The following is a 13,812-nucleotide window of genomic DNA, read 5'->3' as shown; positions in this document are numbered from 1 at the left end:
ATGTCTACTAGACCCCAATAAATTACATCTGGCCACAAAAGATCACAGGATCTACTGAATGTGTCAAACTGACATATTGAGCCTATGACACACAGTGTGGCTTCCCCCCAGTAGGCTACCTTCACATTCAGTAGATCCTGTGATCTTTTGTGGCCAGATGTCATTTCTTGCGGTCTAGTAGGACTATGGTAAATAATAAAAAAATAAATCGCTATAAAGTTTTGTAAAAGAATACATATTTAGCCCCATGCTCGAATGCCCCCGCCCCCCTGTCAAAAACGGCTAAAATCCCTAAAACTAAAGAAAGCAGCAAACGAAAATGTTTTAACACTCATCTTTTACTTTCTCTAATAACAACCTAAAACATGAACCTTGGTTGAAAAAAACTAAAGTTGTCCTTTAAAGGGATATTACACGTTCAATATCAAGCTTATTAATACATTCTCACCACAGCATTCATATTATATTCACATAATACAGTATATAATAAAACAGAAATGATCAAAATAAATGTGGTAAATGTATCTTACTTTAAAACTTCCAGTCTACAGTGTGGGCTCTTCAGTGAAGCACAGAGTCCTGAGTCCTGCAGGTCGTTTTCACTGAGGTCCAATTCTCTCAAATAGGAAGGATTAGAGCTGAGAGCTGAAGACACAGCTTCAACGTCTGTCTTTCTGAGTTTACAGCCAGCAAATCTGTGAATGCAGATTAAATAAGAGATTATCTTAATAATCTTTAATAATAACAATTATTTGAACTGAGGACCCAATACCCTGACAAGGAAGAATTGTAGGCATTTGATAAGGAATAATTATATTCTCTGTTCATATACAATCCCCCTTATTTTTCATTTTAACATGTTACATTGTGAGAGGCCGTGCAGCTGTGTACACTCCTCTGCTTTCCACTCCCCTGCCTTGTCCAAGGTCGAGACACTGCTTGGCCAGTCAACGTAACTGGTTTCAACCAGTTGCTACCCAGTATCTCAGAACTTGCCATGTCAGGCCACACCCCTTTGCTGATTTCATGTCTTTATATATGCAATGAAAGTCCATCTTCCCTCATGTTACCCCGATCTCTCCTCATGAGAGGTCGTGATCTCATCACTCGTGCACGTTTTAATGTCTTTATAATAAATTGAACATCATCAGACCAGACTTCTCTCCTCATAATTTATGATGCTCACACTATGCTGAAAGGTTCTATGGCACATTTCATTTAGTTTGACTCGGCTGCACAGATACATGTTGTGTTTGCGTCTTCCGTAATATTCGCCAATTTACCAAATTGGTTTTAAAAATGTTTTCAAAGTCATTAAATTGTACCTTTAGAAATGTGCAGATACTAGTCTGTACACTTAAACTGTATGTTGGTGTGTTTACTGTTGAGTGAGAGACCACACTAGTTGCACATTAAGCTAATCATCTGGGGACCCCCTTGGGGGTCCAGACCCTCAGTTTGGGAACCACAGGCCTAGACTAATATAATGATATTTGATTGGTACAGTAGGTAGATGCAGGATATTGATTATGTGTTGATCTGTTGCGTACCTCGGTAAAGCTTGATAACTGTGGCGTAGCTACAACGGGTCACACGTATAAAATAGACAATCATACAAGCTCACAAGCATTGCGTCCTCGACGCGTTGTGAGTTTGTACATCAGCTGTTTATGGTGTGTAATCCAGTTGTATGACGAAGTAGCTCAGAAGCTTATACATTTGCCTTAAAGGATTACACTTTCAAACATATTTTGAAAGTGGCCCATAAGCTTGGGTTACCTGCATGATATCAAGCTTATAAATATTCTCACCAAAGCAATCATATTATATTCACATAATACAGTGCATAATAAACAGAAGTGATTAAAATTAATGTGGTAAATGTATCTTACTTTAGAACTTCCAGTCTACAGTGTGGGCTCTTCAGTGAAGCACAGAGCAGCTGCACTAGTCCTGAGTCCTGCAGGTCGTTTTCACTGAGGTCCAATTCTTTCAAATGGGAAGGATTAGAGCTGAGAGCTGAAGACACAACTTCAACGTCTGTCTTTCTGAGTTTACAGCCAACAAGTCTGTGAATGCAGATTAAATAAGAGATTATAAAAACAAATAATTCCTAGTTCACTGTCATTGAAGTTAAAAACATCTCCTATCTAGTTATCCAGAGATATATCACCACTTGACAACACCGAATGACTGTACAGAGGAAGATAGACATTTTGATATCAAAGACTTCAACCAGCAGTTGAAGTTGAAGTTGAAGTGAGTGAAATGAAGACTGAACAACAACATTGGATATTTACTGCCTAAACAGTGTAAAAGCTTTACAAACAAGCTGCTGGAGACCAGCATTTAGTCTCTATTTCTGTTCCCTGTCTCCTCAAGCTGTAGGCTTTACTGTTAGTTTGACTTGACCCCAATATTATAACATGCATCATAACCTACACTATTATAACATTTCAAAACCTACAATATTATAACATTTCATAACCTACAATATTATAACATTTCATAATATACAATATTATAACATTTCATAACATACAATATTATAACATTTCATAACCTACAATATTATAACATTTCATAACATACACAATGTTATACGTCCTGTCCAGTGTTTTTTTTGGCAGCACATTTTGATTTTAGTTTTTGTCATAGTCTCTTGAATAGCTTTCATTTAGTTTTAGTCACATTTTAGTCACCTGGAATGTTTTAGTGTTTAGTCTAGTTTTAGTCGACTAAATGTCATACGATTTTAGTCGACTAAATCTACAGTTGATTTAGTCGACTAAAATTCATGGCGGGCCTTGATGTGGTCATGACTGATTTTGGCTGAAAATAGTCGATCTACAAGCTCACAACAGGTCGCAGCATTGTGAGCCTGTTTAAGAATTATGAAAGAATTATCCAATGTGGTACATTTTCTTTTCTTTTTTGTTAACCCAAGAAAAGGAAATGAGCAGCTCCAAACGTTGCATCAAACATATGCACAGATATAAGAAGTGTCTTATATTATTAATATTGATCCTTTTCACAAGCAACAACTGTTAACTTATGCTCCTTTACCGGAGTAATTAAAAGAACCGTGGCAGTTAAAATACCATTATTGAATCTGGAGCTTTGACAAACTATGTTGATTATAACTTAAGTTGTCCATGAATATTCAGCCATTATACAGCATTGATAATTTCATTCGCCAGATACTACGCTTAGGACAACATTATCTTTAAATTATTGCCAGGATGTGTGTTGTGCACCTTCATGCTAGACAGATGATGACACACACATGGTCCCTGGAGGATGGACCCTTCAGATCATATCACACACATGGTCCCTGGAGGATGGACCCTACAGATCATATCACACACGTGGTCCCTGGAGGATGGACCCTACAGATAATATCACACACATGGTCCCTGGAGGATGGACCCTACAGATCATATCACACACATGGTCCCTGGAGGATGGAGGATTAAGTGACTCCATGGCCTTTCCCTCTAGCTCAACTTTGTACCACTTTCAAAAGCTTTGGCTGTTTTTTTATATTACATCGCATCGAGGGACTCGATTTGATAATTAACCAGACCTACAAGCTGTCAATGTGTTGCGATGCAAAGCATTGTAAGCGTATAGATCTGTGAGTGACACCTTTCAACTTGTTCTACTGAGTGCTTTCACCACCGTGAAGCGGGTTTAACGTTGGGTATTTTGGCTGTCTTTTATGGTGTTAAAAGGGGCGTGGAACAATGCAGAACAATGCAGACAATACACAAAATACCCATAATACCACACAATACCACTAATCACTATTTGAAATGCAGACAACTTTTATGCCAACCTTCATTTATAATTATAGTGTTAACTGTAATGGCAGATTGACTCTAGGATGTTTCTATTCAATCGACTACTAACCGAGCCTTTCTGCAGTTCCTCACAGCTGGGATCAGTCTCCTTCGCCCCTCCTCTGATGTGTTGTATTTGTCCAGGTCCAACTCTTCCAGAACCTCCTCTGACATCTGCAGCATGACGGCCAGAGCTGAACACTGGGTCTCAGACAGTTTCTCTGTTCTGTTCTCTGACTTCAGGTACTGTTGGATCTCCTGATGTACTGAGTGGTCGTTCATCTCCATCAGACAGTGGAAGATGTTGATACATCTGTCAGGAGAGACATCATCACGAGTTAACATTCCCTTCAGGTTCTGGATGGCTTTCTGGATCTCTTCTGGACTGTTCTCTGTCTGACCCAGCAGGCCTCCTAACAGACTCTGGTTGGACTCCAGTGAGAGGCCATGAAGGAACCGAACAAGTAGGTCCAGGTGGCCATTTTTACTCTTCAGGGATTTTTCCATAGCAGCTTTCAGGAAGTCGGAGAGGAAGGAGGAGATCTCCAGGAATGTATTCAGTACCTTCTTCTGTGTGAAACAGTGGTACAGGTAGACTGCAGCCATAAACTCCTGGATGCTCAGATGAACAAAGCTGTAGACAGTTTTCTGAAACAGCACATCCTCTCTCTTGAAGATCTGCGTGCACACTCCTGAGTACAGCGAGGCGTCTTTCACATCAAGACCACACTCTTCCAGGTCTTCTTGGTAGAACATGATGCTACTTTTCTCCAGGTGTTGAAACGCCAGCATGCCCAGGTCCAGAAGAACTTTCCTGTCAGTCTTAGTGAGCTGCTGTTGAGTCCTTTTTTTATTATTATTTTTTTTTACATCATGAGTCTCATCATACTTCTGCTTCTTCCTGTTTGTCAGAACCATCAGGAAGTGGCAGCACATCTCAGTCAGGGTCTTGGGCAGCTGTCCAATGGTGGTGTGTGTCCTCAACATGTCCAGCAGAACGGTAGCAATGATCCAACAGAAGAGTGGGATGTAACACATGATGTGGAGGCTCCTCGATGTCTTCAAGTGTGAGAGAACTCTTTCGGCCAGGTTCTCTTCACTGAATCTCTTCTTGAAGTACTTCTCCTTCTGGGGGTCTGTGAACCCTCGCACTTCTGTCACCATGTCAACATATGCAGGAGGGATCTGATTGGCTGCTGCAGGTCTGGTGGTTATCCAGAGGAGGGCCGAGGGGAGCAGATTCCTCTTGATGAGGTTTGTCAACAGAGAATCCACAGATGATGTCACTGTGACATCAGGGATGATTTCATTTTTGTCGAAGTGCAACGGAAACCTGCCTTCATCGAGGCCATCAAAGATGAAGCAAACTTTCCAGGCAGCGAGCTGCTCTGCTGTGACCTTCTTTAATGTTGGGTGGAAATCATGGATGAGGTTGAGAAGGCTGTACTGCTTATCTCTGACCAAGTTAAGCTCCCGGAATGAAAAGGGAACCACGAGATCTATATCTTGATTCTCCAAACCTCTTGCCCAGTCCAGAAGAAACTTGCGCACAGAGAATGTTTTTCCAATGCCAGCGATGCCTTCGGTCAGAACACTTGTGCTGGGTGTCTTTCTGCCAGGGAGGAGGATCTTAAAGATTTTACAGCAGTTGATTGGTTCATGGAAGGTCTTCATGTTGGAAGCTGTTTCAAGCTGTATCACCTCATGTTGGCGATTAACCCCTTCACTCTCTCCCACTGAGATGTAGAGCTCTGAGTAGGTGGCGGTGACGGAGGTTCCAGACTCTTCCGTCATGTCGTCTTTCGCTTCATCAAAACTGTCCTTATAATCGTTCAAAATACTGACATCTGAAATGAGAAGAACATTTATGTTTTAAACATTGAGGTTAATTTATAACTTTACATGTATACAGCACACATTCATTATACATTAAATACCTCCAGAAACTATGCAATTTGTTCAGAAAAACAGGCAAAAGTAACAACACAAGATCAGTTGTTTTTGTCCAGCTGTTGAGTTGATAGTTGTTTAGCTTCATTATATGCACTTGGATATAATTGATACAGACAATAATTATTTGAACATTTAGTCTATGATTTCAATTTATTAGCATGAATTTTCAATGAGTGCACATTCTTACTTTGTCCACCTGTGTTTTGACTGTGTGTCTTCAGTCCAGGTGTTGTTTGACTGGGTGTCTTCAGTCCAGGTGTTGTTTGACTGGGTGTGGTGAGTCCAGGTGTGGTTTGACTGCAGTGTCAGAGACAGGCACGCACGCACGCACGCACGCACGTACACACACACACACACACACACACACACACACACACACACACACACACACACACACGTCAACATATTCCACGTGAGACCTGGTATATTCTTCGTCGTACGACGTGGTGTTGCATGCTGAAAATAGCATATTTACAAGCTCACAACGTGTCACGTCCACCACACGTTGTGAGCAGCTAGTTTCAGCACATGGAAATATGTCGTTTAGAAACTTTCCCCTTCACAATAAAAGCACATCAGCTTTCACATGTTCATTCCATATAAAGAAAAGACGAGCAAAGTGGGCAAGGATTATGAATTCGGTGGCATTTCACATTGCTAAAGGGTGCAGGAAGAGTGGGCACGGGGGTACCTCAGTGTTAAATATCCTTATTGGCCATTAGGTTGAACATGCCCATGCAGAAGGTAAGGGGTGTGTCTCATTTCTGTTTCATATAGCCAAATGATAATAACGATATGGAAAAATGCACTATAGGTTAATTCATTATAATAATTTCCTATAGAATGTGTGTGAGTGAGAAATATTCCATGTTATGTGCTTAATTTAAGGCATTTATGCTTCAGCCAAGAAAACCTTTGCTAGCCTTGGTGATAAGGTCATACAAAGAAAAAGTTGGTGCTACCTCATTTGTGGTGGCGCTACCAACTGAAAAGGTAGGTGGCACCAGTGCTACCTGTGAAAAAGTTAGTCTGGAGCCCTGATTGTAACAGTTATCTCCTTAAAGGCCCAATGTCACGCCCCTCGGGAGATAAGAACGGCTATCAAACAATGCTATCATGATGATGACGTCATGCCGATTAACTTTCCCCATCGACTTCTATGCGGGCTTGCCGGGCTTGGTGAAAGTAGTAGCATAGCAACTTATGCTACTATTTTGGTGTCACATTTAGCTTCATACTGGGTGAAAGTCTCATTCAAAAAAAGATTTTTTTGCTCGAAAATCTTAGTTACAATGACATTGAGTTGACGTGTTTTTTGTTTTAGGGTAACTGTTGCATAATCGCAATTCCGCACTCGAGTCCCATGCCCCGGCCATCTAGCTCTCTCTCTCTCGCCCGCTGACATGCCCTCAACCACGGCTAAGTTCAGCCTGCTGCGGAGCCCTGCTCACAGGTTGAGTAGCGGCACTGCACCGGGCTAAAATGCATATCAGTCTTCAAATATCCTATGTACCACAACATTGTTCAAGTACGTGTGTTTATGCTTATTCATTGTAATAATCAATATCGCTATGATGATTTATCGCCGCGCATGTAGTCTAGCCCGTCTCAGATGCCCCCTCTCACCACCGGGGCACTGACCCTAGTCTTCTGGTCATGCAGGCTGCAGTGCTCATAGCACACACACAGCACACAGTGAACTGGGCATGTGTGTATACACAAACAAACACACACGCACACACACACACACACACACACACACACACACACACGCACACACACACACACACACACACACGCACACACACACACACGCACACACACACACACACACACACACACACACACACACACACACACACACACACACACACACACACACACACACACAATATTTTCGAGTTTTCGGGGGCTCAGGGCTCTACTCAGAGAGGGCAGACAGGGTTGTTGGTGGCCGGGGGAACGTGGGACTCGAGTCCGAAATTTGCACTTGTGCTGCAGTTACCCTAAAAAACCCCACGCCAACCTCAATTGCATTCTAACTAAGAGTTTTTTCAATTACATTTATAGCCAATATGACGCTAAATATACCGTCAAAAAACGCTAGCCTGACGTAGTAGCCACTTGTTGCTAGCGCCGTAGCCCTTCAAACTGTTTTCAGTCAGACCACGTGATGTACTGTACCACCCATATTAATTCCGGGGCGTGGCATTGGACCTTTAACACATTCCGACCAGGATTACTGCATGTTTTTGTGAGGGTACCTAACCTAGGGGACACGGGGAGACCATTTACAATTTACAATTTACAATTTAGGCATTTAGCAGACGCTCTTAATCCAGAGCGAGTTACATTAAGCAAGAACAAAAGCATGGGAATACATCACATAAAAGCATTTATCATGAAACATGCGTAAGCTAAGAAAGTAACAGTGGAATATCTATATAATGAAACTATACATACACTATACATATAAACTATACATATTTACTACTATGCTATACATATGTACTATGGCGTGCTATGACTATATACAATGCAATTATAGTGCTGTCTACATAACATGCTATAAGTCTGTGTCAAATGCTATCTAAGTCAACAGAAATGCTATCTAAGGGGGTGGGGTAAGTGCTATGGGCCATGATGGAGTCTGAAAAGGTGGGTTTTCAGGCTACGGCGGAAGATTGGGAGTGATGCTGCAGTTCTGATGCATGCAGACCATGTGAGGGTACCTACCCTAGGGGACACAGGGAAAACATGTGAGGGTACCTACCCTAGGGGACATGGGGAGAACATGTGAGGGTACCTACCCTAGGGGACACGGGGAGAACATGTGAGGGTACCTACCCTAGGGGACACGGGGAGAACATGTGAGGGTACTGTACCTACCCTAGGGGACACGGGAAGAACATGTGCGGGTACCTACCCTAGGGGACACGGAGAGAACATGTGAGGGTACCTACCCTAGGGGACACGGGGAGAACATGTGAGGGTACCTACCCTAGGGGACACGGGGAGAACATGTGAGGGTACCTACCTTAGGGACACTGGGAGAAGATGTGAGGGTACCTACCCTAGGGGACACCGGGAGAACATGTAAGGGTACTATACCTTAGGGGACACTGGGAGAACATTTGAGGGTACCAACCCTATAGGGACACGGGGAGAACATGTGAGGGTACTATAGGGAAACGGGGAGAACATGTGAGGGTACTATACCCTAGGGGACACGGGGAGAACATGTGAGAGTACCAACCCTAGGGGACACGGGGAGAACATGTGAGGGTACTATACCCTACGGGAAACGGGGAGAACATACAAACAACGGGGAGAAAATACAAAACACAGAAAGGCCCCTTCGCAAACCCGACTCGGGTATGGGCATTGATGACGCAGAGGAGAGAACATGCCCCCAGCGCCCACAGCGGGAATCGAACCCAGGATCTTCTAGCTGTGAGGCGACAACACTACCGACTGTGCCACTGTCCGGCCCCCTCTTGGTTTTATTTTTGATAAAGATTTTAAACTTAATAAACAAATCAGCTCCGTCGTTAAAACTCTCTTCTTCCAAATTCCAATCATCGCCACGGTCAAATCCTACCTCCCCCTAAAAACAGCTGGAGATGGTTATCCATGCTTTGATTTCATCAATAATAGATTATTGCAACTCTTTGTATATTGGCATCGACCAGGCATCACTCAGGCGTTTACAGCTAGTGCAGAACAGAGCTGCCCGCCATCTCACCGTCAGTATAAAATATGTTATAGTGTATTGCATAAGGAGAAGAGACTGGAGCAGCACGGACATTTAGAGCCTTTTATTTAGGTGCTGAGTATACAAACGACTAATGTTGCGGTCTTCATCAGAGTCATGACTCTGATGAAGACCGCAAGGTCGAAACGTTAGTCGTTTGTATACTCAGCACCTAAATAAAAGGCTCTAAATGTCCGTGCTGCTCCAGTCTCTTCTCCTTATGCAACTCATGATGTCCTTGCACCTGTGAAGCACCGGATCAGCCGTTTCAGGCTTGAGGCGCGTTGGTAGACTCCCTTTATGTTATAGTGTATATTGTATAGTGTTATAGTGTATATCATATAGTGTTACAGTGTTATAGTGTTGTATATATTTATAGGAGGGTTGACATACTGTGAATCAGGAGGTCCAGGTTCGTTACTGAAGTCAGGAGGATTTCCTCTAGACCTGTCACTCTTCACAGACAGAAGGCTGGGAGTTGGAGACTCTGCTCTGTGGTGGACACTTCTGGAATCATACAAACAGAAATAACAATACATAAACAACAGAGACAGTGAATAATGCTACTAGAAATAATACTAAGTAAATAACAGACAGTAATTAGCATAACAGTAGCTTGTATTCCATGTAGTACAAACGTTGCAATGGAATGATTTGCCCAAGGAGATAAAGACAAGTGCCTCTCTAAACACTTAAAATTTAGGTCAGGATTGAGAAGGCATTTTTAGAATCCTGAATGGGTCTGTTGAATTAAACAATTGTAACAGTTATCTCCTTAACACATTCCGACCAGGATTACTGCATGTTTTTGTGAGGGTACCTACCCTAGGGGACACGGGGTGAACACGTGAGGGTACCTGCCCTAGGGGACACGGGGAGAACATGTGAGGGTACCTACCCTAGGGGACACGGGGAGAACATGTGAGGGTAACTAGGGAGAACATGTGAGGGTACCTACCCTAGGGGACACGGGGAGAACATGTGAGGGTACCTACCCTAGGGGACATGGGGAGAACATGTGAGGGTACCTACCCTAGGGGACACGGGGAGAACACGTGAGGGTACCTACCCTAGGGGACACGGGGAGAACATGTGAGGGTACCTACCCTAGGGGACATGGGGAGAACATGTGAGGGTACCTACCCTAGGGGACACAGGGAGAACATTATGAGGGTACCTACCCTAGGGGACACGGGGAGAACATGTGAGGGTACCTACCCTAGGGGACACGGGGAGAACATGTGAGGGTACCTACCCTAGGGGACACGGGGAGAATATGTGAGGGTACTATACCCTAGGGGAAACGGGGAGAACATACAAACTCCACACAGAAAGGCCCCTTCGCCAACCCCGACTCGGATATGGGCATTGATGACGCAGAGGAGAGAACACGTCCCCAGCGCCCACAGCAGGAATCGAACCCAGAATCTTCTAGCTGTGAGGCGACAACACTACCGACTGTGCCACTGTCCCCCCTCTTGGTTTTATTTTTGATAAAGATTTTAAACTTAATAAACAAATCAGCTCCGTCGTTAAAACTCTCTTCTTCCAAATTCCAATCATCGCCACGGTCAAATCCTACCTCCCCCTAAAAACAGCTGGAGATGGTTATCCATGCTTTGATTTCATCAATAATAGATTATTGCAACTCTTTGTATATTGGCATCGACCAGGCATCACTCAGGCGTTTACAGCTAGTGCAGAACAGAGCTGCCCGCCATCTCACCGTCAGTATAAAATATGTTATAGTGTATTGCATAAGGAGAAGAGACTGGAGCAGCACGGACATTTAGAGCCTTTTATTTAGGTGCTGAGTATACAAACGACTAATGTTGCGGTCTTCATCAGAGTCATGACTCTGATGAAGACCGCAAGGTCGAAACGTTAGTCGTTTGTATACTCAGCACCTAAATAAAAGGCTCTAAATGTCCGTGCTGCTCCAGTCTCTTCTCCTTATGCAACTCATGATGTCCTTGCACCTGTGAAGCACCGGATCAGCCGTTTCAGGCTTGAGGCGCGTTGGTAGACTCCCTTTATGTTATAGTGTATATTGTATAGTGTTATAGTGTATATCATATAGTGTTACAGTGTTATAGTGTTGTATATATTTATAGGAGGGTTGACATACTGTGAATCAGGAGGTCCAGGTTCGTTACTGAAGTCAGGAGGATTTCCTCTAGACCTGTCACTCTTCACAGACAGAAGGCTGGGAGTTGGAGACTCTGCTCTGTGGTGGACACTTCTGGAATCATACAAACAGAAATAACAATACATAAACAACAGAGACAGTGAATAATGCTACTAGAAATAATACTAAGTAAATAACAGACAGTAATTAGCATAACAGTAGCTTGTATTCCATGTAGTACAAACGTTGCAATGGAATGATTTGCCCAAGGAGATAAAGACAAGTGCCTCTCTAAACACTTAAAATTTAGGTCAGGATTGAGAAGGCATTTTTAGAATCCTGAATGGGTCTGTTGAATTAAACAATTGTAACAGTTATCTCCTTAACACATTCCGACCAGGATTACTGCATGTTTTTGTGAGGGTACCTACCCTAGGGGACACGGGGTGAACACGTGAGGGTACCTGCCCTAGGGGACACGGGGAGAACATGTGAGGGTACCTACCCTAGGGGACACGGGGAGAACATGTGAGGGTAACTAGGGAGAACATGTGAGGGTACCTACCCTAGGGGACACGGGGAGAACATGTGAGGGTACCTACCCTAGGGGACATGGGGAGAACATGTGAGGGTACCTACCCTAGGGGACACGGGGAGAACACGTGAGGGTACCTACCCTAGGGGACACGGGGAGAACATGTGAGGGTACCTACCCTAGGGGACATGGGGAGAACATGTGAGGGTACCTACCCTAGGGGACACAGGGAGAACATTATGAGGGTACCTACCCTAGGGGACACGGGGAGAACATGTGAGGGTACCTACCCTAGGGGACACGGGGAGAACATGTGAGGGTACCTACCCTAGGGGACACGGGGAGAATATGTGAGGGTACTATACCCTAGGGGAAACGGGGAGAACATACAAACTCCACACAGAAAGGCCCCTTCGCCAACCCCGACTCGGATATGGGCATTGATGACGCAGAGGAGAGAACACGTCCCCAGCGCCCACAGCAGGAATCGAACCCAGAATCTTCTAGCTGTGAGGCGACAACACTACCGACTGTGCCACTGTCCCCCCTCTTGGTTTTATTTTTGATAAAGATTTTAAACTTAATAAACTAATCAGCTCCGTCGTTAAAACTCTCTTCTTCCAAATTCCAATCATCGCCATGGTCAAATCCTACCTCCCCCTAAAAACAGCTGGAGATGGTTATCCATGCTTTGATTTAATCAAGAATAGATTATTGCAACTCTTTGTATATTGGCATCGACCAGGCATCACTCAGGCGTTTACAGCTAGTGCAGAACACAGCTGCCCGCCATCTCACCGTCAGTATAAAATATGTTATAGTGTATTGCATAAGGAGAAGAGACTGGAGGAGCACGGACATTTAGAGCCTTTTATTTAGGTGCTGAGTATACAACGACTAACGTTGCGGTCTTCATCAGAGTCGTGACTCTGATGAAGACCGCAAGGTCGAAACATTAGTCATTTGTATACTCAGCACCTAAATAAAAGGCTCTAAATGTCCGTGCTGCTCCAGTCTCTTCTCCTTATGCAACTCATGATGTCCTTGCACCTGTGAAGCACCGGATCAGCCGTTTCAGGCTTGAGGCGCGTTGGTAGACTCCATTTATGTTATAGTGTATATTGTATAGTGTTATAGTGTATATCGTATATGTTACAGTGTTATAGTGTTGTATATATTTATAGGAGGGTTGACATACTGTGAATCAGGAGGTCCAGGTTCGTTACTGAAGTCAGGAGGATTCCCTCTAGACCTGTCACTCTTCACAGACAGAAGGCTGGGAGTTGGAGACTCTGCTCTGTGGTGGACACTTCTGGAATCATACAAACAGAAATAACAATACATAAACAACAGAGACTGTGAATAATGCTACTAGAAATAATACTAAGTAAATAACAGACAGTAATTAGCATATAACAGTAGCTTGTATTCCATGTAGTACAAACTTGCAATGGAATGATTTGCCCAAGGAGATAAAGACAAGTGCCTCTCTAAACACTTAAAATTTAGGTCAGGATTGAGAAGGCGTTTTTAGAATCCTGAATGGGTCTGTTGAATTAAACAATTGTAACAGTTATCTCCTTAACACATTCCGACCAGG

The 13,812-nt window shown here is 43.5% G+C and overlaps 1 protein-coding gene across 1 annotated transcript in view; it reads right to left on the bottom strand.

Moving 5' to 3' along the window:
- Window positions 1–13,442, bottom strand: part of LOC310874101 (NACHT, LRR and PYD domains-containing protein 3-like) — a 43,965-nt gene extending 30,523 nt beyond the window's left edge. Inside the window, exons 1-7 of the mRNA XM_083786776.1 lie at window positions 13,411–13,442; window positions 11,678–11,791; window positions 9,943–10,056; window positions 5,983–6,092; window positions 3,913–5,689; window positions 1,893–2,069; window positions 587–695 (exon numbers count right to left, since the gene is read on the bottom strand). Coding sequence (XP_083642902.1) covers window positions 587–695; window positions 1,893–2,069; window positions 3,913–5,636 — 2,010 coding nt within the window. The 5' untranslated portion in view covers window positions 5,637–5,689; window positions 5,983–6,092; window positions 9,943–10,056; window positions 11,678–11,791; window positions 13,411–13,442. The remainder of the gene's footprint in view (window positions 1–586; window positions 696–1,892; window positions 2,070–3,912; window positions 5,690–5,982; window positions 6,093–9,942; window positions 10,057–11,677; window positions 11,792–13,410) is intronic.
- Between the last annotated feature and the right edge of the window lie 370 nt (window positions 13,443–13,812).

Source organism: Protomyctophum parallelum (genome assembly GCF_964188405.1).
Source record: "Protomyctophum parallelum genome assembly, chromosome: 17".
NCBI classification, from domain to species: domain Eukaryota; kingdom Metazoa; phylum Chordata; class Actinopteri; order Myctophiformes; family Myctophidae; genus Protomyctophum; species Protomyctophum parallelum.
This window is presented reverse-complemented; position numbering and strand designations above follow the sequence as displayed.